Source organism: Cavia porcellus, unplaced genomic scaffold (assembly GCF_034190915.1).
Source record: "Cavia porcellus strain 051 isolate PalLab524CR breed Dunkin Hartley unplaced genomic scaffold, mCavPor4.1 scaffold_1, whole genome shotgun sequence".
NCBI lineage: Eukaryota > Metazoa > Chordata > Mammalia > Rodentia > Caviidae > Cavia > Cavia porcellus.
Window position 1 is genome coordinate 46,108,339 of NW_026947484.1, and position 23,037 is coordinate 46,131,375.

The 23,037-nt window shown below is 39.8% G+C and overlaps 1 protein-coding gene across 9 annotated transcripts in view; it reads right to left on the reverse strand.

Annotated features, from left to right (window-relative positions):
* The window catches only part of Trim9 (tripartite motif containing 9), a 107,728-nt gene extending 84,725 nt beyond the window's left edge, over positions 1–23,003 (reverse strand). For 6 of the 9 annotated variants that reach the window (XM_063247540.1, XM_023565913.2, XM_013154669.3 and 3 more), the window contains exon 1: positions 22,013–23,001. In XM_063247540.1, coding sequence (XP_063103610.1) covers positions 22,013–22,834 — 822 coding nt within the window. In that variant the 5' untranslated portion in view covers positions 22,835–23,001. Of the gene's footprint in view, positions 1–22,012 lie in introns of all 9 variants that reach the window. The other 3 variants (XM_005004537.4, XM_003471820.5, XM_063247549.1) reach the window with 3 other exon arrangements.
* Between the last annotated feature and the right edge of the window lie 34 nt (positions 23,004–23,037).

A 23,037-nucleotide genomic window follows, 5' to 3' on the forward strand; every position in this document is an offset into this window, starting at 1 on the left:
TTGGATTACATTTGTGTCATTAATAATACTATGGTCCTTTCCTAGAGAACTGGGTGCTATACCAGCTACACTGCATCCTCTCCTCTCAAATTAACAGCAGTGACTGGATCTTGGGACAGGTAAAGATCTATAGTTAATCACATCTAGAGTATATCACTGAAAAGTAAATACTAACTGAAGCGATCTCCATATTAGCAACAAAGTCTTTCCATTATAAGCAACCACAAACCTCAACACAAAACAAAAACAAAATGATAAAAAATGAGAAGATAAGGCAATAAAATGCCTCTAAAAATTCCCAGTTCCTCTAATGCCAATCTGAGGGGCATCAAGGAGGAGGAAATGAAAAGCCACCAGACAAACTATGCAAAAGGATAATAAATGAGATACTAATAGAAAGCTAGCTGCACTAGATAAAAATGACAAAAAATTAATGTCAGTTTAGCAAAGAAGTAGAATCAATAAAAAGGTTCCAAACAGAAGATTATATTGAAGAAAATATATACTGGAGAAAATTATATTGAAAGTATGAGCAGCAGAAGCAACCAATGTGAGGACAGAGTGTCAAAACTAGAAGATAGGGCTGCTGGCAGAGACTAGTCAATCATAGATACTTTAAAAACAAGAGAACGTGAAAAATGAATCCAACAATTTCTAGATATTAGCACAACTAATATAAGATTAATTTGAATTAGTGAAAAATCAGAAGACAGCACAAATGGCATCAAAAATTTGTTTACAGAAATAATAACACAAGACTCCCCAAATATAGAAAAAAAATTAAGCATACATATAAGTGCATCACATAGAACCCCAAATAGTAAATCAGAAAAGAACCTCTCCATGACACATTGTAGTTAAAATCTCAGAAGTCCAACACACTAACATAATCTAAAAGCTGTGAAAAAAAAACCCCAACAAATCACTCATAAAGGTAAACTCATTAGAATTACAGCACATTTCTCAATACAAACTTTAAAGGTGGGGAGACCTTGGAGTAAAGTGTTTCTAGCCTTAAAAAAGACAACTTTCAACCCAGATTTATACATCCTGAAGAGCTATCTTTCAAAACTAATGGAGAAGTAAAGCATTTCCATGACAAGAAGTACCTCAAGAAACTTATGACCACTAAACTGAAACTACGAAATACTTTCAAGGATATCCTGCAAAGGGACAATAAATAATTCCTCAACTAAAAGATACAGATTGGCAGAATGGCCTAAGAAACAAAACCCAACAATAGTCTGTACACAAGAAATATTCCAAGTAGAAGAAACATTTAATCCACAAAGAAAATCAGAGATTAAAAAATTAAAGGTCAGAAAACAATATCCCATCTTATAAGAACTTAGAAAAAGCAGGAGTAGCTATCTTATTTTCACACAAAATGGACTTCAAATCAAAACTGATCAGTAAAGGCAAAGAAGGTTACTACACATTAGGTAAGGCAACAATTTAACAGGAAGAGATAACAATTATAAGCATATATGCACCAAACACCAGTGTGCAAGTTCAACTTCACAAAACAAACACTACTGGACATAAAAGATCAAATACCAATTTAGGTATAGTGGAGCACTTCAATGTCCTACTGTCACAAATGGACCAGCGAACTAGACAAAAAAATTAAAAACAACAAAAAATCGAAGTTGAACCCAATCTTTGAACAAATAGACTTAATAGATATCTACAGTCTTTTCCATTCAACAACAAAATGCACATTCTTCTCTGCAGCATATGGAACATTCTCCACAACAAACTAAATACTAGCCCAAAAAGCAAACTTAAGCAAATTCAAAAGAACTGAAAATTTGCCATGCATATTATTAGATCATAGTATACTGAAACAAGAAACAAACGGGAAATGATACCACAGAAATTATGCAGATACATGAAAATTAAACAATACTCTATTGTGAACAAACAATGAGTTACAAAAGAAATTAGACAGTTTCTAGAATCAAATGATAATGGCATAAACACCTCAGAACCTATGAGATATAGTGAAAGCATTTCTAAGAGGGAAGTTTAAGGTTGTGAATGCCCACATCACAGAAACAGAGCAAGTCCAAATTTAAATAACCCAATGATGCACTTAAGGATCCTAGAAAAACAAGAACAGCCCAAAGCGAAAGCTCGAACAAAGAAGGAAATTATAAAGGTCAGAGAAGAAACTAATGAAATTAAGATTAAAAATATAAAGAATAAGTGAATTGGAGAGCTGGTTCTTTGAAAGAATAAACAGAGAAACCCATATCCAATCTTACTCCACAAAAAAGGAAAGAAAGAAAGAGAAAAAGAAAGAAAGAAAGAAAGGACCTAAATCAATGCAATTTAGAGATAAAAAAAGGTGAACTCACAACAGACGTCACTGAAATCCAAAAGATTATTAGTAAATACCTTGAGAACCTGCAATCTAATACACTGAAGAATTCAGAAAAAATGAATAGGTTATTAGACACATATGAACTACCAAAATTGAACCAAGAATATATAAAATCCCCCAACAACCCAAAAGCAGGTGATGAAACTGAAGAACTAATAATAACAATAAAAACTAGGCTGGGATATAACTCAGTGACACAGCACTTGTAAGGCAAGTGCAAGGTTGTAAGTTCTTGGTGGAAAAAACAAAAAAACCTACTAACTAATAAAAGCTCAACTTCGGATGGATTTACTGCCAAATTCTACAAGAACTTTAAGGAAACTCTAACGCCAGTATTTTAGTGAAATTCAAATGGAAGGACTATTCCCAAAGTCATTCCTGGAAGTTACCATACCCTGATTCCAAAACCAGACAAGGATTCAATCAAAAAAAGAAAAGACAGTGAGAATTACAGGCCAATCTCTCTAATAAACATACATGCAAAAATCATCAACATGATACTGGAAAACAGAATGCATCAGAAGGAACCTACAGGTTGGGGATATAGCTCAGCAGGACAGCACCTGCCTGGCAAGTGCAAGGCCCTGTGTTTGATTCTCGATACCAAGGGCGGTTAAAAGATCATGCATCACAAACAGCTAAGATTCATCCCAGGAATGCAGAGATGATTCAATACATGCAAATCAAGAGATGTAATATATTATATAAACAGAATCAAGGGCAAAAATCACATGATCATCTCAACTTATGAAGAAAAAGCCTTTGACGAAATATAACATCGATTCATTACTAAAATCCCTGAAGAAAATAGGTATAGAAAGACCTTATTTTCATCTGAAAAAAGCCATTTATGATTAACTAGGGGCCAACATCATGTTAAACGTAGAAAAACTGGGGTTGGGCGTAGTGATGAACGCCTTTATTCCCAGCACTTAGGAGGTGAAGGCAAGTGGATTGATGCAAATCTGAGGCCAACTTGGACTACACAGTGAGATCAAGGTCAGCCTGATCTGCATAGCAAAACCTTGTCTCAAAAAACAAAAGTCAACACATACAAATCAGTAGTATTTCTGTATACCAATAATAAACTCACTGAGGAAGAAATTAGGAAAACAGTACCATTCACAATAGTGTCAAGAAAAATTAAATACTCAGGAATTAATCTAACTAAGGAAATAAATGACCTCTACAGTGAATACAGTACTCTGATAAAGAAGATCAAAGGAAACATCAGAAAATGGAAACATATCACCTCTTTTTCGATTGGAAGAACCAATAATGTCAAAATGATCATATTTCCTGTTATAGTTTGTGTTTAGTTGCTTTACCAAAGTCTCATGCACTCATCAGTGTAGTTTTTCAAAGTTGGCTGGATCATGAATATGTGATAACTCACAAGTTTAGGATAAGAGTGTGGATAATGCAAGTCCCATTATATGTGTGGGTGGCACCAATCAATAAACTTGTAGCCTGGATGAGATAAAAGGGAAAGGGAGGCTTGTTGCTGCTGCTTGCTGCTTCACTGCCTTTTGCCTGCCCTGCCATGGAGTGTTTCTTCTCTGTTATGCCCTTCTGCCATGCCACTCTGCCTTAGAGTCAGCTAATTATGGACTGAAACCTCTACAAACTGTGAGTCATAATAAATCTTTCCTCCTTTAAATTTGGGTGTTGGGTAGTTTGTCTCAGTGACAAGAAAGGTAACGAAGAGGCTTCCAAAATTGATACACAGATTTAATGCAATCCCAATCAGAATATTAACAATACTCCTCACAGAACTCAAGAAAACCACTGTAAAATTCATATGGAACCAGAAGAGACGCTGAATAGTCAAAGTAATCCAGGGCAACAAGAGCAAAGCAGGAGGCATGAAAATTATGAACTTGAACTTATACTGCAAAGCTACAGTGGTAAAAATAGCATGGTATTGGGAAGAAGAAAAAGAAGAAGAGGAAGAGGAGGTAAAGGAGGAAGAAGAAGAAGGAGAGGAAGGGAAGGAAGAGGAGGAAGAGGAAGACATTTTCAGAAAGAACTGAGGGTGTTACTGAAGGGACAATCCTATTTCCCAAAGCCAGGTCTGCCCAGTCTCGTCAGGGACACTTTGTGCTGCACACAACACGGATACTGCAGAACAATTCTAATGCATTCCTCATGCTTTCTGCTTCCCTTGTTGCTGTCCTGCCCTGTCAGCACTTGGCTCTCCTCTCAGCTGACACAGTCAGTCATGGTACCCAGCAGCGAATCCAGGGCCACCTAGTGAGCTCAGAATTCGCAATACAGCACATGGAGCCACCAGTACCAACCTATCAGAGTTGGTGTTTAAGATAAAATTTTAGTATATGTGCTGTGGAAGCAGGCATGAGGGGAAAATTTTTTGCCAATATTTTCCAAGATTGTATTTGTGATCCATCCTCCCTATCAGTATGTATTCCCCAACCTCGATTATTCATATTTACTTATACAGGAATCTCTGTTTTCTGACTCTTTGACCATTGTTTTCTCTACTGATTCTGGACACTTCCCATTGCCACTGAAACAACAGAAAAGAATAAAGGGAAAGGGAAATGAAGGAGAGGGTAAAGTAGGAAGGGATGAAGGAAGGGAAGGAGAAGAAGAAGGGAAGGAAAGAGGGAAGGAAGGGGAAGGGGAAAACACAAAGAAGACAGAATCAGTCTAAAACTGTAGGTGTATATTTTTGCTTTTCCCTTCTTTTTTTTCTCCTTTTCCCCATCTCAGTTTCTCTTTCTTTTTGAACAGTTTCTTCCCATTTTATAATGTCTACTGTACATAAAATCCAAAACGTACAAAATGTCTTTCTTCTTCTTCATAGGAGACATGACTCTCTCTCCTGAAATCCTCATATTATGACTACACTTATCATTTTATTAGAGAAGAAGGAACATTGAAGGAAGGTAAAGCAGTTACATTGGTTGTCATGACTGACCCACAGCCAACCCTCCACCCGGAACTCCACACTCTCTGAAATGGTGAACTATTCTTTACTTGTCTATTTTTTGCATAGAATCAGCATTAATAAATTTCTTATATATATAAACACTGAATTTAAAAAAATAAGGGAGTCCACACAATACATGGGAGACTGCAATTTTTAGTGGACAAAACTTTTTAAAAAGACAGCTAAAGAATAAGGTTTTTCGATTGAGAAAATGGAAATGAAAAAGCAGAACCACCCTGGAAACTTCCTGATTTATATTTAATATGAAATCAGAATTACTTCTTTAAGGCAATTAAGTTTTCTGTAAATTGCCTTTTTTCTTAGAGACTCTTTGAATAACTGTTACTTGCATTTAAGAAAGAAATGTTCTCTTTTGAAAAATGTATTTGCATTTTCGCGGTTTGTTCTGAAGAACCTTTTTCTCTAAATTGCTTTATAATATATCTAAGTGACACTGTGGAATATTCTCTAAGATGGCAGTGAGTGGCACAAGAGATGATCTGGAGTGTGAGAAAAACTCCAAGAGAAAACCGGTAGTGAATCTTTCCCAGTCGGTGCCTTTGGCTCGCAACACAAGACTACAGGGGAAAAGTAGCACATTTCAGAATTACTTTCTGTTTCGAAGTTTTTGCTTTTATTAAGATTTGCAGATTCAAAAAAGAAATTTAAGGGGTGCATGGGTGAGAAAAAGGCAGACAATCAAATGGAAAAGTGGGCCAATGACTTGGCAGATACCACACAAAACAGGCTATTCAAATGACCAAAAAATACAAAATGTGTTTAATGCCATTGGTTGTCACCACACAGTGATGCCAGTGTCCACCCACGGGGACAGTTATGAAACATAGTAGCAAGTATTGGTGTCAAGGAGGATGATGCTCGTGGGGATGTAAAAGGGTATCACTGTCCACTAACACACTTTTGCAGCATGTGCTGATGCTGAGTGTGTGAGTACCTCATCGCCCAGAAATTCCTCTCCTGCACCCAACAGAAAGGCTTACACTTGTACACAACAGCTACCATGATATTCATATCTATGTAATTCACAATAGCTCAGCCCTGACAACCATCCAAAGGCCCACCAATAACAGAATGGATAAACTGTGGATTTATTAAGTGGGATACAACAATGGGAATGAATGACCTGAAACCACACACAACAATATAAATGAATCTGAAAAATGTAAAGTTCAGCAGGAGAAGGCATGCATAAGAGTATAAGCTGTATGATTATATTTAATGATATACAAAAAGAGCATGCTGTCAGAAGTCAGGGTACTAGATACCCCTGAGCAAGGGTCAGGGGAGGGCACTGATTGGATGGGACATGAAGGCAGCTTTTGGGGGCTGGTGATTCTGTTTCTTATCTTAGCGCTAATTACACAGGTGTCATTGATTTGCAAAAATTCAGTTGTATATTCATGATTTCTACACTAAAATTTTATGTAATGTTATCTTTTTTGCAGCTGCAGTCTTAACCAAATTTAGAAATAATTTTAGGAAACTTGCAATCTGGCTATTTCTCTTGTCTGACATCAGGCTGCAAATTAACAACTGGTGGTGTGCTGGAGGGCGCTTGCATGACCTTGCCCAACTCCAAGGTTAGTGACCTCAGGCAGGTGGTACCAAGTTGGCCATGGCAAATGCTACAAAGCAGGGCTTTCCACACACCTCTGAGGATCAGCAATGGTAACAACCAACAAAACAAAACAGAACAAAAAACCAACATCTGTTTCTCCTGCATGATAAAACACTCTAATGGTCCCTTGATGTAGAAGGAATCTGTCATCTGAAATGAACAATAGTTTACATCCCTTAGAAATTTAGCCCCAAATTACACAGTGATACTCTATTACCCTGTGCTAAAGAACTCAAACCCTAACTCCATTTTCAAAATTCCCCTGATGGAGAGTGAGAAGGCCTAGCATAGTTATTTTGTTTTCACTTCTTTTCTCTCTCAATCATTTTAGAAAAAATAGTCAAAAACCAGCTTATATATTCTTTCCTCACTCTTCTTTTTTTTTTTTTTTTTTTTTTTTGAAGGAAATGGCCATAGTGTGGTCTGTAGCCCAAAGTTATAACAGATAAACCAGTGGGTTGCTCTTCCTGAACGGGGAAAGCAGAGTTCAAAGCCTGTCAGCAAGGATCTCTGGTCCCCACCTGTCATTCTGCCTTGCTTTGTTCCAGCCACAGAGCTGCAGACAACCCCCCACCCCTACCCCACCCTGCACTTCCAAGGCCCAGGTAAAGCAGAGGAATGGAAGAGGCTGCAGCTATCTATTCTATCATCTTTTAATCTCAAAATGTAGAAGCCCCAACTGAGAAACTTGAAAGAGGAGGAAATTTAAAGAACCTTTTTACAAAGGTACAAGCAGCAGGCAGCTGATAGTTTTATCCAAGATACCCTTGTCAGGAATCGAGTCAGAGAAACATCAATAATCTAGAGTCCAATTAAATCTGGCACTGACTGAGACCTTAGTTCTCATCTGATCCTGATCCTTGCTTTATGTATGAGAGCTGGGGCCCAGGGGAGTTAAGTGAGTTTTCCAAGAGAAACAACAGTGGCATCAAACTCCCTTTCAATTTCACTTGGCCACCACAACTCCAGATTCCTCGATGAACCCCTGGTTCCCCTCTGCTCCATGTGTGCGAGAGTAAGATGTATCTTTCAAGTCTTTTTCTGGTAAACTTTCTTTGTCTATTTATTGTTTTTTATTCTTAACTTATTTATTCCTGTATTGGGAAAAAAAAAAAAAAGAAAAGAAAAACCTATATTTGACTTGTTGGTGTCCTGAGATGTAAGCAATGTGGATCTGGGATGGGCATTTACATTTAAAGTATATGCCAAAGTTTATATATATAAAATATCTCTCATGCATTTAAAATCTGATTTAGTTTACACACAATTTTCAGGAACACATTCTCACTTGGAGTGGCATGTTGGAAATATTCCTTAGCAGCTTGTGGTCTGTGCATCATTTATATTTTTTGCTGCTCTTCTTAAGTCATGGGCTAAATTCTTTGCAAATATCTATTGATGAGTGGGATTCAGGGAGCCTTAAGGAGATCTCAAGGAAACAGAAGCGATACCGAAGATGGCTAGCTGCCCTAATTCTCAAGACTTCTAGAAATGGTCAGTGGGCCTGTTCTATCTGAATTTTCCACTGTTCTTGGCCAAATTCTAACCAAGACAGCTTCTACCTTTATTTAGTATAAAATTCATCGAATGCAAAAATCTTCAGAGGCTGTCTGGTCATATATCCTAACAGGTGATTTCAGCAGACATCCAACAGACGTTGCATTAAGTAGCCTTTGGCAGATGGGTAGAGATTTTTAAGTATCTGTTACCTTTTTTTGTTGTTGTTCATGGTGTTGTAGTTTGGGATTGTGAGGAGAACAATTAGAATCAGGACATGGAGTTTATAGTATTGTTTCATGATGGTCACCCAGAGTTAACACAAGAAAATGCAGGAAATCTATCCACAATACTAAAGACATAGAATATTTAGCCAAGGGCCTGAATCTCACAACAATGTCCCACATGAGTCCAGATGAAGACCCAACGCTCACAACAATGCCTCCCACGAGTCCAACTGGAGGTCCAGAGCCCACAAGAAGGACTCACGCCAGTCTCTTTTACCGATCCATGCCAGGAATGCACAAAGGTCAGCAGTGGAAGCCAGAAAGTCCATGCCAACAGGGTGAAGGAGCTGTGCTGGTAGATTGAGGGTTCTACACTGGAGCCGAGAAGTCACACTCTTAAAGACCAGGGCTGTTCTGAAAAGCACCACAGCCATCCTCAGTGACATAGAGGCCCTGAGCTCTTCCCACAACAAGCACAGCTGGGTACATGCCAGGAAGCCAGCATGACAAGTTCATCCTGGAGACCAAGCAGCACATGTCTTCCCCTCCAGGGCCAAGAAGCAATGCTCGATGTGAGGACTAGAGCTTCTCCAAGAGAACCAATTGCTCAAACAGCAACTCGTAGGGGAACCCACAATGCCTCAACACCTTAACGCCTCTCTTCTCCTTCTCCACATCTCTATTTATACTGGCAACTTTCTTCAGATGGAACATCTATGCTTAGTGTCCTGCTGATTTAATTCAGCTGGTGTTAAGTTGATCACCAGTTCTTAATCCATAACCCTTGGCTATATCCCCAATTTCTACAGGAGTAACAGAGCACCAGCCAGTATAGTTGAATGAACTTAGAGTCATAACAGTTATTTATTGGAGTCATGTTATTGTTATTGTTTTCAAAAACAAGCTAACTGAGCCTGCCTTACAGATCTAGGCAGTGCTTGCCTATTCTGCAGATGAGACACAGAGCAGTTAATTTACTAAAGACAATCAAGCGAATAAAGGTGAGGTTTTTCTGTCTCCAAAGCTCAGTTCCTTCTTAGCATGTACCAGCCCCCTTTCTTCTAGGAATGATTCACTCTCAAGCTCAGAAGTGATTCTGAGGCACTGATATAATCGCTGGTACAGATTTTGCCTCTTGGTTCCCTTGCCTCTGTATTTCATCTTCTGCATGTTCTGTGAAGAGGACTGGACATCTGGCTGCTCAGCATTCCCTCATGCCCAGAGGACATGTCTGTTCCTGGGTTCTGGGTTTCAGGGATATCTGTGCAGGAAGCCATCTACAAGCACTGCGGCCTTTGCTCCATGCTTTGTGTGGCCCTCTACTGCATAGTACACAACCATAATGAAAACTTAGATTTATTACAAGATGATTCCTCTCACAGCCACCCTCTCATTAGGCCCCAGTTTCCAGCAACATTTAACAGGTAACAAGAGCTCACATTAATCAGAAATTATTCTGGCCAGGCTCTGTTCCAAGAGCCTTTTGTATTCCATATCTTCCACTGTCAACAACAGTCCCTGGAGGTAGGTCCAATCTTTATCTCCATCCATTTCACAGATGTGAAAACTGAAGCATACAGATAAGGAAACTGAAGTCTCTCACAGATCAGAAAATTGAAGCATGTATCATACTGATATCATTTTTATGTGACAACTTACTTACTTGTTTATGCACAGCTAATCACTTAGCCTCACCCCCAAACTGCAAGGCCTACCATATACTCAACCCACACACCATGCTTCCTGAATCGCAGTAGATTCAGAATCGAACCCAGCTTTCTTGGCCCTATACTAGAAAGCTGCCGGATAGCACATAGGCTACCCAGGCAGCTTACCAGGAAAAACCTGCAGTTTACCAGGCAAAGCCTCCATCCCAGGCTCCTGTCCTTTGGCCCTCTTACCTTAGCACTTGACATAAGAAAGTTACACCGGAAACTAGACTTCACATTTCTGTCATGCTCATTCAACTTCCCATTTCTCTGCTTTTGTTGCCTGAATTCCTGTTTTGCACCTCACATTCTCCTGGCTTATGTATATTGTCATAATGCTTGTTGACATTTGTTTTGCCAGCAAGGCATTGATTTAACTACTGTACAGTGGCATAAATGACCAATTGCATTTAGGAGTTAGAAGGACAGTTTCACATATCTGCAGGTGACATGATGACTATGATAAGATGTTTTAGATTAGAGGTGAAGTTTGAACTGATTTCATTGTATAGCACTTTTCAAAAGAATTACATGAGTACATTTTTATATAACCTAGATGTATATGCTGTAATCTCATTTTAACATTGTAGGTTATTAGCCAAATGCATTACAAGAAACTCTTGTTGGGATTGGTGCCAGCCCTAAAGCTGCTACATAGGAGGTTTGATCTAAGGGACTGTCACACTGAGACCTTTAGTAGAAATTAAGCCAAGGCTGGGAAAGCCAGAGGTAGGCTAAGAGCAGAGGATGCACCATGGAGACCAGATAGGAAGATTTAGGCTCAACTGGCCTCTCTGTGAACACTAGGTGAGTGGGTGCTGACATGTTGCAGGGAAAATTAATACAACGGAGATCCTGTTGTTTACTTGAATATGAACTGTGCATGGTGGGAGACAGTCGCAATCTGTTTCGCCCTGATTGCTTGTGCCAGTGTGTGAGTGAATGAAGCTAAGGTGCACCAGTCACTAGGGGCTCACTGTCCAAATGAGGCAAGAGCCTCTGGCCCCCTAGATTTTAACTATCTTGTGTCTCTTTGTGTATCATCTTCATTGCCCCTTGGTCAGGTACAAGATCATAGGTTGGCTCCCAAAAGTACACAAGGCAAATGGGCTGGGCAGAGAGACACCTCTGAAATTCCTCGCCAACAGGGAGGATCTGGCTGAAAAAATGAACACACTTTGATGACAGCAAGCTAGAGAGACAACCAAGGACGAAGGCACATTGGGCTGGGTGTGCTGTTCAATGGAAGAGCACATGTGCAAGGGAAGATCTGGGTTAAATCCCACATACCAGAAGAGGGAGGAGGAGGAGAGGAGAGCGAAGAAATGAAGGAGGGAGGGAGGGAGGAAAGAGGCGAAAGGAAGGAAGCAATTCAAATGGTTCCCTGGACTTGTTCAGAATTCTTAATATACATTCCACATTTAATGTGAGGACTTTGCGGAAAAAAAAATATATACATTCCACAAAGAAATTTTTTTAAATATGCGACTTTGGTAATTTAGTAAAGTGCTCAAGTGTTTTTCAGATTTGGGAGAAATGATTTCTAAGATCCTGTGTCCCAATTCTGTCAATTTATAATGGACACATGTATGAAAACCTCACCATTTTGACATTTACAGTGACTTTTTTGAATACTGTATGTAATCCTTAAGTAACGGAAATGATAGTAGCCCTGAAATTTTATGATGTGAGCTCCATTACCAAAGTAGGGACAAGCAGAACTTGGTAGAGGTGGAGGAATAACTCCAGTATCCACAGATTAGATAATAAAATCATCTCTGCTTACTGCTTTTTGTGTTTTTCCATGTCTTCTATTTGTCAGGTCCAATTCTGACAGAGCCTGTCCAAGCACTGCCTCAGAATTGGCTTATTAGGGATGATTGGACAGGAAATTTGTAGCAGGTCTTGATGGACCAATATTGTCAAGTAGCCACTGGGTAGCAGGATGAGCGTGAACAAAGCTATTTGTAAGATCTCTTTTGTCCAGTGACAATAGTCATAGTGGTAAAAGCACAGAATGTGGAATCTCTTTAAGCGGGAAAACTTGGCTTTGGCCCTTTGTGAGGTCTGTCTGGCTTTTTGTTACCTTAGTTTTGTCATCTATAACATGAGGACAATAATGATCCCTGCACTATAGAATTGTGGGAAATCCATCCATTAATGTACAGAAAGGTCTTGGATCAGGTCTAGAACATTGGATGGTAAGAGCTCAGAAAATGGTCAAATTGTTAAAGTTATTCTAAGATTCCTTCTAAGTCTTTTTTATTTGATAGTCTAGAACTTGATGCTTTTCTCTATCAAGCTGTTTTCTGATGCCAATATTTGCAAGTATTGTATGTGTGGATTTTATGTGCTGAATTTGAGAACCCTAATTTTGAAATGCTTTGCATCAACATTTTTCACTAACCCCTCCATCGAATTAAAATGTTTGTATTCTTCAGTTCCTATTCAAAGAGAAAGAAATCAGTGTGCTACATTTGAATAGAGATAGTAAATTTAGTGAATACTGAGTGCGGGTAGTTATGGTATCTCCAAAGGGAGGAGCCAGTGAATAAATATAATGTTGGCATTTGATGCAAAATTTGATTAACAGCTAAATATGAGCTCCATTACAAAACAATGTGAAATTGTGACAATTTGGAAAATATAAAAGCAAAATTAGTATTTACTGTTGTATGACAGGTAAGAATGTGAATTTGAGAGTTACACCAGCCTGGGTCCAAGCCCTGTCTTTGCAAGTCTTGTGACTGTGGGCAATCACCAGACCTTTCTGAAATAATAGTAGCAATCTCAACATGTTGTGTTAGAATCCTATAGTGCATGTAATGTAGGAATTGAGGGTATTCTCTACACTAGAAGTATTCATTTTCTCTACATCTTGATAGTCCTTTTTAAAAAAATTCATGTTCAATATTTGTGCACAAACTCATATTTTGGAAACTTAATCTTCAATGCAATAGTGTTGAGGATTGGGACGAATACCAAACTTTTAGAAATGTAGTTTTTAGCTTACTATAAATTTTTAAAAATTGTACACTTTTATAGTACATAGTGACCAAAACAATCCAAAATCTATGTCTCAGGCTAGAAATGCATATGACATTTTTGAACTGTAGTGGAATGGTTGTCACAATTTGTACCCATTCCAGTTGATCTTGATGAAGCCAACATGGAAATGCCGTGCTCAAACAAGTTTCAGTAGTCCATACTTCTTGGTCCTTGAAGTAGAAAACTGGATAAGATTTTATTTAACATGTATCAATGTTTTATTTCCATGAAACACAAAGTTTCCTGTGAACACATGTCATGCTTCCTCATACCATACTGATTATGTGCTAAGAGCTATCATATTTCCTTGGTAAGTCTGGGCTGGAAGATTGATGGTCAGTGAGATCAATAACTACTTGTTAAATGCACCACGGATTTATGTATGGCAGGCAAAATTTATTAGATTGGATGGAAGTCCAATTTTACATTTGATTTTATGTGACTAATGGTCTTGGGATAACATTTTGTAGGTGTGAGAGGGAGGATGAAATAGCATAAGCAACAACACTTCATCAGTTTCATGAATCATTGTCTTGGTGATGACATAAATATCACCGGCATTACAGTGAAATTAACTGCACAGATCTGTAGTGAAATCACTTATTTGTTATCTGTTCTAATGAAAAGGAGCAAAGGTAAAGATGATCTAAAGAGGCAGATTATTTTATAGAGTCGCTTCTGTTTGGCACAGGTTGAGTTGTGCTTACAGTTGAACCTGCCTATATTTGACTTTCTAAGATTTTGCTCGCTACAGAATCTGAAAGCCTGTGATGAAGACAAGCTGTGCTAGGTGGAAACTGTTTCATCCCCCACATTCACATTTACTCCTCTCTGCAAGCTGCTTTGTTGAGAGAAGAGAGCATGTCTCAGGCTGACACACATGGCGGGTCAGAGTGGGGTTAGCGTTTCTCAGGCTTTTCCTGGAGGATGGGATACAGGGAGGCCTATTTGGTGTCAAGCAGTGGCTTCTTGAAATGCAGGCTATAGCCAAGTAAGAGTAAATAGGAATGAATAAAAATATGAATAAAGCCCAATTGCTGCTATTGACTGGAAAATCAGCTTCACATGAATTAAACCTGTAGTGGATGAGAATTAACCATCTATACAGTGTACTGCTAGTAGTGGAAGGTAGCTACTTCCATACCAAAGAACAACCTTTAGCAATCTATTTCCAAGTCTAATTATTTGGAGCCATTTGGAAGGAACAGTTTCTTCTTTGACCAGAGCTGTTAGTAAAAAAACACACAGTTCTGTTTCTATGTAAGATTCTTGGTCAATTTCATGCTGGTCTAAGAAGACTGAATCAATTATAATGAACAGAAATATATTTGGCTCAGAGTTCTGGAGGCTGGGACATCTAAGACCAAAAGCCACTATATCTGGGGAAGACCTTCTGATGAATTATAACATGGCAGAAGGTATCACATGGGCAATGGGGTGGTGAGAGGGAAAAACCCTTCCTCTTTTCAGGAATCCATTTTTTGTATGACTAGCCTTCTCCCATAGTAATGACATTAATACATTCATGAGGGCAGAACCTAATCTCTGCTTAAGGTCCCACTCTCAACACTGTTGAATGGAAGATTAAGTGTCTGACATAAAAGCTTTGGGGAACACATTCTAACTACAGCAGCAAGACATATATAAAACAATTCTACCTGGCAGAGTTTAAATCCATTCTAAAACAATAGCCTTTTCTAGTGTACAAATTTCACATTTGTGGTGAAAAGCAGGTGACAGACCAAAAATTCAGGAAAAAACTGACAGCAAACAAAGAGTAGCCTCAAACATATTTTGTTTTCAAAAGTGAACTGATAGCCAGGAACAATGGCAAATACTTGTGGCTGCTAAGGAGGCTGAGGCAGAAGGCTTATAATTTTGAGATCAACCTGGACAATTTAGTAAAATCTTCTCTCAAAATAAAACATTAAAAAGAACTGAGGATGTATCTCAGAGATAGAGTGCTCCTTAAGTTTGATCCCTTGTTATGACTTTCATTTAGATGCTCCCCCACCAAAACTTCATGTGGTCATAGGTAGAACTTTTTAGAGGAGGCTGGATCTAGAGTGTGTGATGCTGGGATTAAGGGTGTGTGATTACTAAATTAGTCCACTGATTGTTTTGGCGTGGTTCTGGAAAGTGAATAATGGGAAGGCCCTCCCTGGGCGTGAGTGCTACCTGCCCTAAGGGCATGTAGCTTGGACAGGATAAGAACAGAAACAGGACTGCTGTGGCCATTTTTTTGCTTGGTGCCTTTGCTGCTTTCTGCCCACCATGAACTGTTTCTCCTCTGTGTTGCTTCTCCACCTTGCTGCCTTGTCTTGGAGCCAGCCTACTATGGACGAAACTTCTACAAACTGTGAGCTAAATAAACCTTCCCTCTTTTAATTTTGGGGCTTGGGTATTTTGTCCCAGCAATGAGAAAAGTAACTACGACAGTGAGTCAAGGGATGGGTAGTGGAAGAACTTATAAATATAGTAAGTATACAGAAATAAAGATACTCAAAATGCTTATATACCACTTCTGTTTTAAAATCTATATAATTATTTGTTATTATTGTCTGTAAATTTTAAAATGCACTATTTTATTGGAAGCAGACAATGACCTCATGGCTGAGCAGATAGACCCTTTCTGCCTATTTCTTCCATAGAAATTAGAGCGCAGCAGGCCAGATCTTCGCAAGCTAATCTCTCCTGCTCATTACTTCAGATACTCTGGTTTATGGAATATTCTACATACTTGTCTTTTCTTTTCCCTTGTTCTGTGATTTCCTCTTTAAATTTACTTTGTCTCTAGGAAACTTAGGAGAAAAATGGCTTTTAATTTCTCAGCAATTTTCACAAATAAGTATTAAAGGATCCCCTCTATTTGTTATGTCACTAAAATTTATTATACCATAAAATAGTGCTTTGTAGATTACATATTTCCTGGGCTTGTCAGAAGGTAGGACAGGATAATGGCTAAATACATGAACTCTGGAACCAGAAAGCCTAGATTCAAACTCTGATTCCACCACTTATGTACAATCAGTGTGATGTATAACCTTTCTGTCCATGACTTTCTTCATAGGAAGATGTGTGAATTATAAACATTAAATGTGAAAATGGCTTAGAAGAGTACTTTGCATGTAGTAGGCATTCTGGACATTTTAACAGAAAGCATTAAACACAAGTTCTCAAATTTAAGAATTACTCTCTGGCTATATAAGAAACTTAAAATTCTGGGGTTAGACTGCTGATTATTAATCTTCCTCTTACTGATTCTTTTCTTCGTTAAATCAATCTTTAGCACCTACTCAGTACAGAAATGAGGGGAACAAATATATATGAGAGATAGTCCAGTGACACGGGACATGAGAAATTCAGTGATAAAACAAAATGAATTCTGGAGGAATCATACATCTCTTCACAGGTTTCTTTCCTTCGAAAAGAAATAAAATTGATTATTGACAGTTTTATTTTAGAACCTCCTTGTCCCCCTCTAAGTGCCATCACTACACACTAAGTAATTCACTGTGTATTATTTTTTTAAAAAGGATTCCTTAAGCCTCTTTGTAGGCAAACCCAAATTTTTTTTAAAAGTTGAAGAAATTAGTTAAAGGCAAGTAAAGGCTCTAGGAATGAGCACATAGGCAGCATTAAATATTATAAAATTTCTGCTTCCTTGAACCAAAATTAGCTTTCAACTTGTATTTATGGCACTAGAACACTGTCTTCTAATTACAGTACTTTTGGGACAATCTCTGGAATGAATACGAATTAGAATCTTCAAATTCAAACGGTCATGTGTTAAGTCGCGTGCTTTCATAAGTCCGCACTTACTTGAGTCTCAGAAAACCAGTACAAACTACTTAACATGAAAAAAAGAAAGGAAAAAAAAAAAGAAAAAGAAAATAAGACTTGATGATGCTGACATGACTAAGAAATTTCGTGCTGTTGAGATTAGGAAATTGTTACCGCAGCAAAACTTGACTGATACAGAGAGTGAATTTAGTTTCTGACTTTCATGTTCTATTGTCCTTGTGCATGGATTTGGTTTCACTTTCTGTGAAATTTTCTGAAACCACCTAAGTGAGTTTCTGTTTCTTACAACTAACACACTTGATAAAACTGACAAGAATGATATTACTTAGACATATTTTTTCTTAAACATTTATCATGCAATAAATTCTACCTTCCTCTATGCCTAAGGTAAGATATAGGTTGAGCATACCTAATCTGAAAATCTGAAACCTCAAATGTTCCAAAATTCAAAACTCTTTCAATGAGGATATGATACCACAACGGGAAAATGCTATACCTGACTTCACATGATAGACCAAAGGCATACTGAAAATATTCTATGAGACTACCTGCAAGTTATCTGACTAAGGTACATTAAACATAAATGAATTTTGTGTTACACTTGAATTTACCACCAAAATATCTTATTATTTATAGGCAAATACTCCAAAATCTCCCCAAATCTGAAATCTTTGTTCTTAAGCATTTTAGATAATGGGTATTTGATTTATATATTTATATACACACTGAAAATTCTATTAATTGGTTTAATGAGAGAAGTGAAATGTATTATATTGATGGTAGAGTGGTTTTCTCTGTACAATATTCTTGTTACAGAATGACAGATGGCCATAATCATTTTCTCTTACTTTATGCAAACTGTGATTTGACCTGAAATTCTAATTAATAGCATCTTTTCATGGGGTAGCCAGAGAAAACAATTTTCAACTACTTTGAAGTGATAATATTTCTGCAGAGAATCTGGCAAAAAATGGAGACATTGATTATTTTTGTTATGAAAAAACAAAATACTACTGCTTAACATGTAAATATTTCCATAGTGTTCATAACCATTGAGCTTACTTCAAATGACCATCCTATCTGGACCCAAGAGGATATGGGCCATCTTCCAGAGCAGTTTTGGATCAAATCTGGTGCTCTTGCAGGAGCAAATTGGAGAGTGAGATTTTTATACATCTTTTTGAATAGTGAGACCTAAAACTCCTATCTTACACAAACAGTTCATGGTTGTATCAAAGTGAAATTAATAAATTATAAACAATTAAACTATTTTTTCCATACTACTTTTTGCTTTTAATTCCTTTAAATCCTTGGGGATGAGAAACATAGGGAAGTACAAGGCTTGTGGAAAATCTCTAGGGTATAAGTATCAGTGTCATGGAAATAGAACTCTTGCTACCCAGCCCTTTCCCTGTGTCTCAGTACAAAGAGAAACAATTTTCTTTTTCTGTCACATTCTCTTTAAGACCTGTAAGAATGTTCCCAATATACACAGGATGTTCTGATTGCATTAGAAGTAAACTGAAAGAAAAAAAAAAACCATGAACATGGGGAACCTATTAGATTGAATACAGGAAAATACAGATTATAATGTATTCACTGTATAGATATTGATCTACAGAGTGTATATACATATTTATTTACTGAAAATCACTTTAATGGCATTATATAATACATTATGCTATACAAATAGTTTAGGAGATGTCACTATACAACTAAGTGGTTAGTTTTCTCCAGAGTTCTTTGGGAATGAAAGGAAAACTTAGTTTAAAATGCTCAAACTTCAAATCTTCATTAAAAAGAACAAGGTGAGAGAAAAATAACATTTGGCACAAATTCAGAATAAATGGCCAGATGTTAAGACAGAAAAATCGTTTCTCAAATATAAAAGAATGATTACAAATCTTTACTGATTCAGTGGCTGATAAACCATGCCAGGAATTTAAGGAATATCATGTGAGGATTTGGAAACGTGAACTGCTTAAAATTACCAAGTAATAATAGTGGTTCCAAATGCCTATTTAAAAACGTCTATAAATGCCTATTTAAAAATGTCTATAAATTTGTTGTAATTTTTATATCAGGCTGTAATAAGTGATAAGAGTAAATAAAACCAGATATTTGATGTAAAAAGCTACTTCAAAGATTATTATTTTTCATGAATAATGGTCACAAACATCTGACAACATTTAAACTGACAATTAATAAATTCTAACCATTTCTTTTTAAAACCTAAATATCAATTTCAGCCATTTTGTGTTCTTTGGGAATGAAAGGTCCGACACTTACGCCTGTGGGAAACACTTATTCATAGTGTTTTCTTTATCAGGAGAAATGACTGAGATGGTAGAACATTAATGAACAGTTTCAGGTCTCACAAACCTATGTTGACAATTAACTGCTCGACTTTGGAAGTATAATTCTTTGCTCTGTTACATTTTGAAAGGCATAGAAATCCTGGCCTGTGAGCTTTTGTAGAGACAGAGGTATTATGAACTAAGTCACAAACTATGCAACGATATTGAGTGTCAACATATAACTACCTCACTAATGAAATAAGGCTGGGGAGTAATGTTTGTTGTTCATCTAACAGATGACAACTGAATGTTAAGATCTGTCATCATTCTGCCTTATTTATTCTAGGCAGTTTATCTTGATATTAACTAGGCCAAAAAAGAAATCTACTTGCTCTTTTGCAAAAAATGTGTACACTCACAACTTCCATTACCAATTAAAACAAATGATTGACCATTTCAACTGTACATGGTGGCGGTTTGACAGTTAAAGATTCCTTTTCTTATTAATGGATAAAGTACAGGCTGTTCTCCACAGAAATGTGATGGTGTGGTTTGACCATATCCATTAACCTCTGTTTGTAAGCTGTCTCAACAGCGTTTGATTTCTCAGAAACACTGCAGAGCAGTTCAGCAGAGACTGTAGTTAGCTGAAGAGTAAAACACAGTATGAAGAAAACCGTGGCTGTGAACTAAACTTCCGAAGTTTCAAAATTAAATGTCGTTAGAGAAAATATAAACTGAAATGTTTTAAAAACAGAAATGTGTGCCCAGTGGTGTTCAGATTTGTGCCAAATTAAATCTTCATCAGTGCTGATATGGTTTAACAAGTAGTATGTGAGACTACAAAAGTTTTAACACGGATCACACTCATTTGGAACACAGAGTTTGAAGAAAAACACTTAGAAATTGCTGAAAATGGTGACATTTGCCCTTTTATTGCTCTGAATACATTGTCACTGTTCTAGCCTTAACACAGGGCTGGCACCTCTCAAAGGCCAGCTTTTCGGGTCTCTAACGAATGCTGGGAAACTAAGCACAGGGACCACGCTGAGGCCTGGCACCATCTTTCTTGCCCTGCCTCATCCTTGGGTTCAACCCAGTGATGCAAACAAAACTTCCCACCAGTCAACCTGCACCTCTGCCTTAGACACCTCCAGCTGGGTGTATTATTTAAGAAGCCAAAGTCGAGTTTAAGCACATCTTGGAAAAGTGGTTCCTTTCCTTCTGACCAACACGGGCATAATCCTGTATTTCTGCATGAAGTTTATTTTTCTATGTGGAGAGCAGAAATAGATAAATACAAAAATAATACAACAATTAACATGTAGCATAGGACATGAAACCATGCCCAAGAGTGTTAAGTGCTACTGGAAAAACTAATGGGGGGGGGAAGTGGGGTGTCTGCGGAGAGTGACAACCATGATTGTTAGGCAAGTCTGACTCTACAGGAGACCTCTGAGCAGAAATTGCAGGGCGGGGGGGGGCAGTGAGTGGAAAGGAACAGGTCCTGCAGCTTCCGAGAGGTCAGTCTCAGGGCAGTCTGAAAGACACGTGAAAAGCCACCCCATGATTTTGGGTAGAGCAGTGAACCCATCTCACTTGTTTAAGCCACTCCTCTTGACTAGCTATGGTGGAGGCACCATCAAAAGAGACCAAGAAGATAACTTGATAACAGGTGTCCCAAAGTTTGCCCAGGTAACTATCAAAAGAGAACAAGGGTTGAAGCCTGGAGAAACAGGTTTAAGCGCCTTTGGGAGCTAGACGTTTTCCTGGAAGATGCTCCTGCTTGACCAGTGGGCGACCACACAGAAAACTGGTTCCTGTCATTCCAGCCTCAGGTCTGGCTCTGGGAGGGTCAAGCCTGAGCTTGCTCACCGCGTTGCCATAGAGACCGAGGGACTTTTGTTTTTTTATCCCACCCTGCCCTTTCTTCTCTGGCAGTGGGCACCCGGACTGGAATCCCTACCCCCCTGAGCGCCAGATCGGCCCCAGCTCTGGCTCATCAGTATTCCACCCGCGGCGTCTCCAGGCGTCCGCCCATCTAGCAGAGACAGACCGACCTGCCTCCTCCCCGGGGCTCTCTGAAGCTTGCCTGGAGGCCTTCGGCACAGGCGGGGCTCTGCCCAACGATGTAGCCTCATGCCACCCTCTGGGCACGGACGGGCTGCAGATCCGTGGCGGAGAGGGGGCGCCCTGGGTGCAGCTCACAGCCAGCGCGCCCCGGGAAACCCACTCTAAGGCATCCCCGCACCAACTCACTGGGGACATTCAAGTTCCCTGTGTGCAGGTTAAGCTCCCCCGAGCCTTCTGCAATGCACCAGATTGGGAAGGCCTACGTCGAAGTCACCTTCAACGCGCCCCCGCTGGGATGCGCTGTGAGCAAAAGAGGGGGACCCATTGCGCCAAAAGCGGGAGGATCTGAGGCTTAGGGGTGGGTTTTCTCAGGACTCACCTTGTGCAGTTTCCACATGGCCCCCAGGGCCTTGACTTCGTGGCTGGAGTGCTTGCCCTCCTCCAGGCACTGGTAGCACACGGGCATCTTGCACTGCACGCAGTACATGCTGTGGTTCTCCAGCTCGTGGTCGGTGCAGGTGGACACCTTGCGCGGGCTCAGCCTCCGGCTCACGCGGCCCTGGGCCGGGGGCACCAGGCGGTGTTTGGCCAGGGGTCCCCGGGGTGGGTGACAGCGCAGGCGACATGGGTCGCAGTAGAAGACATCGCACTGTTCACACATGACGGTGGCCTCCTTGGGCGCCTTCTCGCACAGCTGGCACTTGAGGGCCGCAGCTTTGCTCTGTTGGTAGCGGTCAATGACCCCTTCCAAGACGCGGTTCTTGGGAAAGCCGCGGAGACCTCGGTCGTCCAGAATGAGGCTGCGGTGACACTGGGGACAGGTGATACAGGAGTTGCGGGGCACCGGGGCCAGGGCCGGTGACAGGTGGGTGGGCGGTGGCGGCATGGCTGGGGGAAACACTCGGACTCCGTTGGGGGACTTCTGGCATGGGGTGGTGGGGGCGCTGGCGAAGCCCCCGTAGGAGCCGTAGCCACTGTCCGCCTCGCTGTACAGGCTCATCTTGTCCAGATCCAGGTAGTCATAGTCGGAGACCCCAGAGCCCGAGGCCCGACGGCTCTGGGGGGACTCCGACTCCGGGGTCTGCACCAGGATGTTGCGAGCGCACGCCTGACACAGATTGTGGGAGCAGGGCAGGATGATGGGCTCCCGATAGAAGGAGCCACACACGGGGCATTTCAACTCTTCCTCCATCTCTTCCATGGGGACCTGGCGGGAAGCGAGGCTGCAGCAGCTGCAGCCGTGGATATCTGGGCTGGTAGGGGGGCTGACGGGCCAGTCGCGTCCAGCACCTTGGCCAGCAGCAGCGGCGGCGGCTGTGGTGGCGCCTTCCCGCGTCCCCCTGGCGACGACTCCCTGCGACTCCCAGGCTGTGAGATCTGCGGAGGCACCTCACCGAGCGCTGG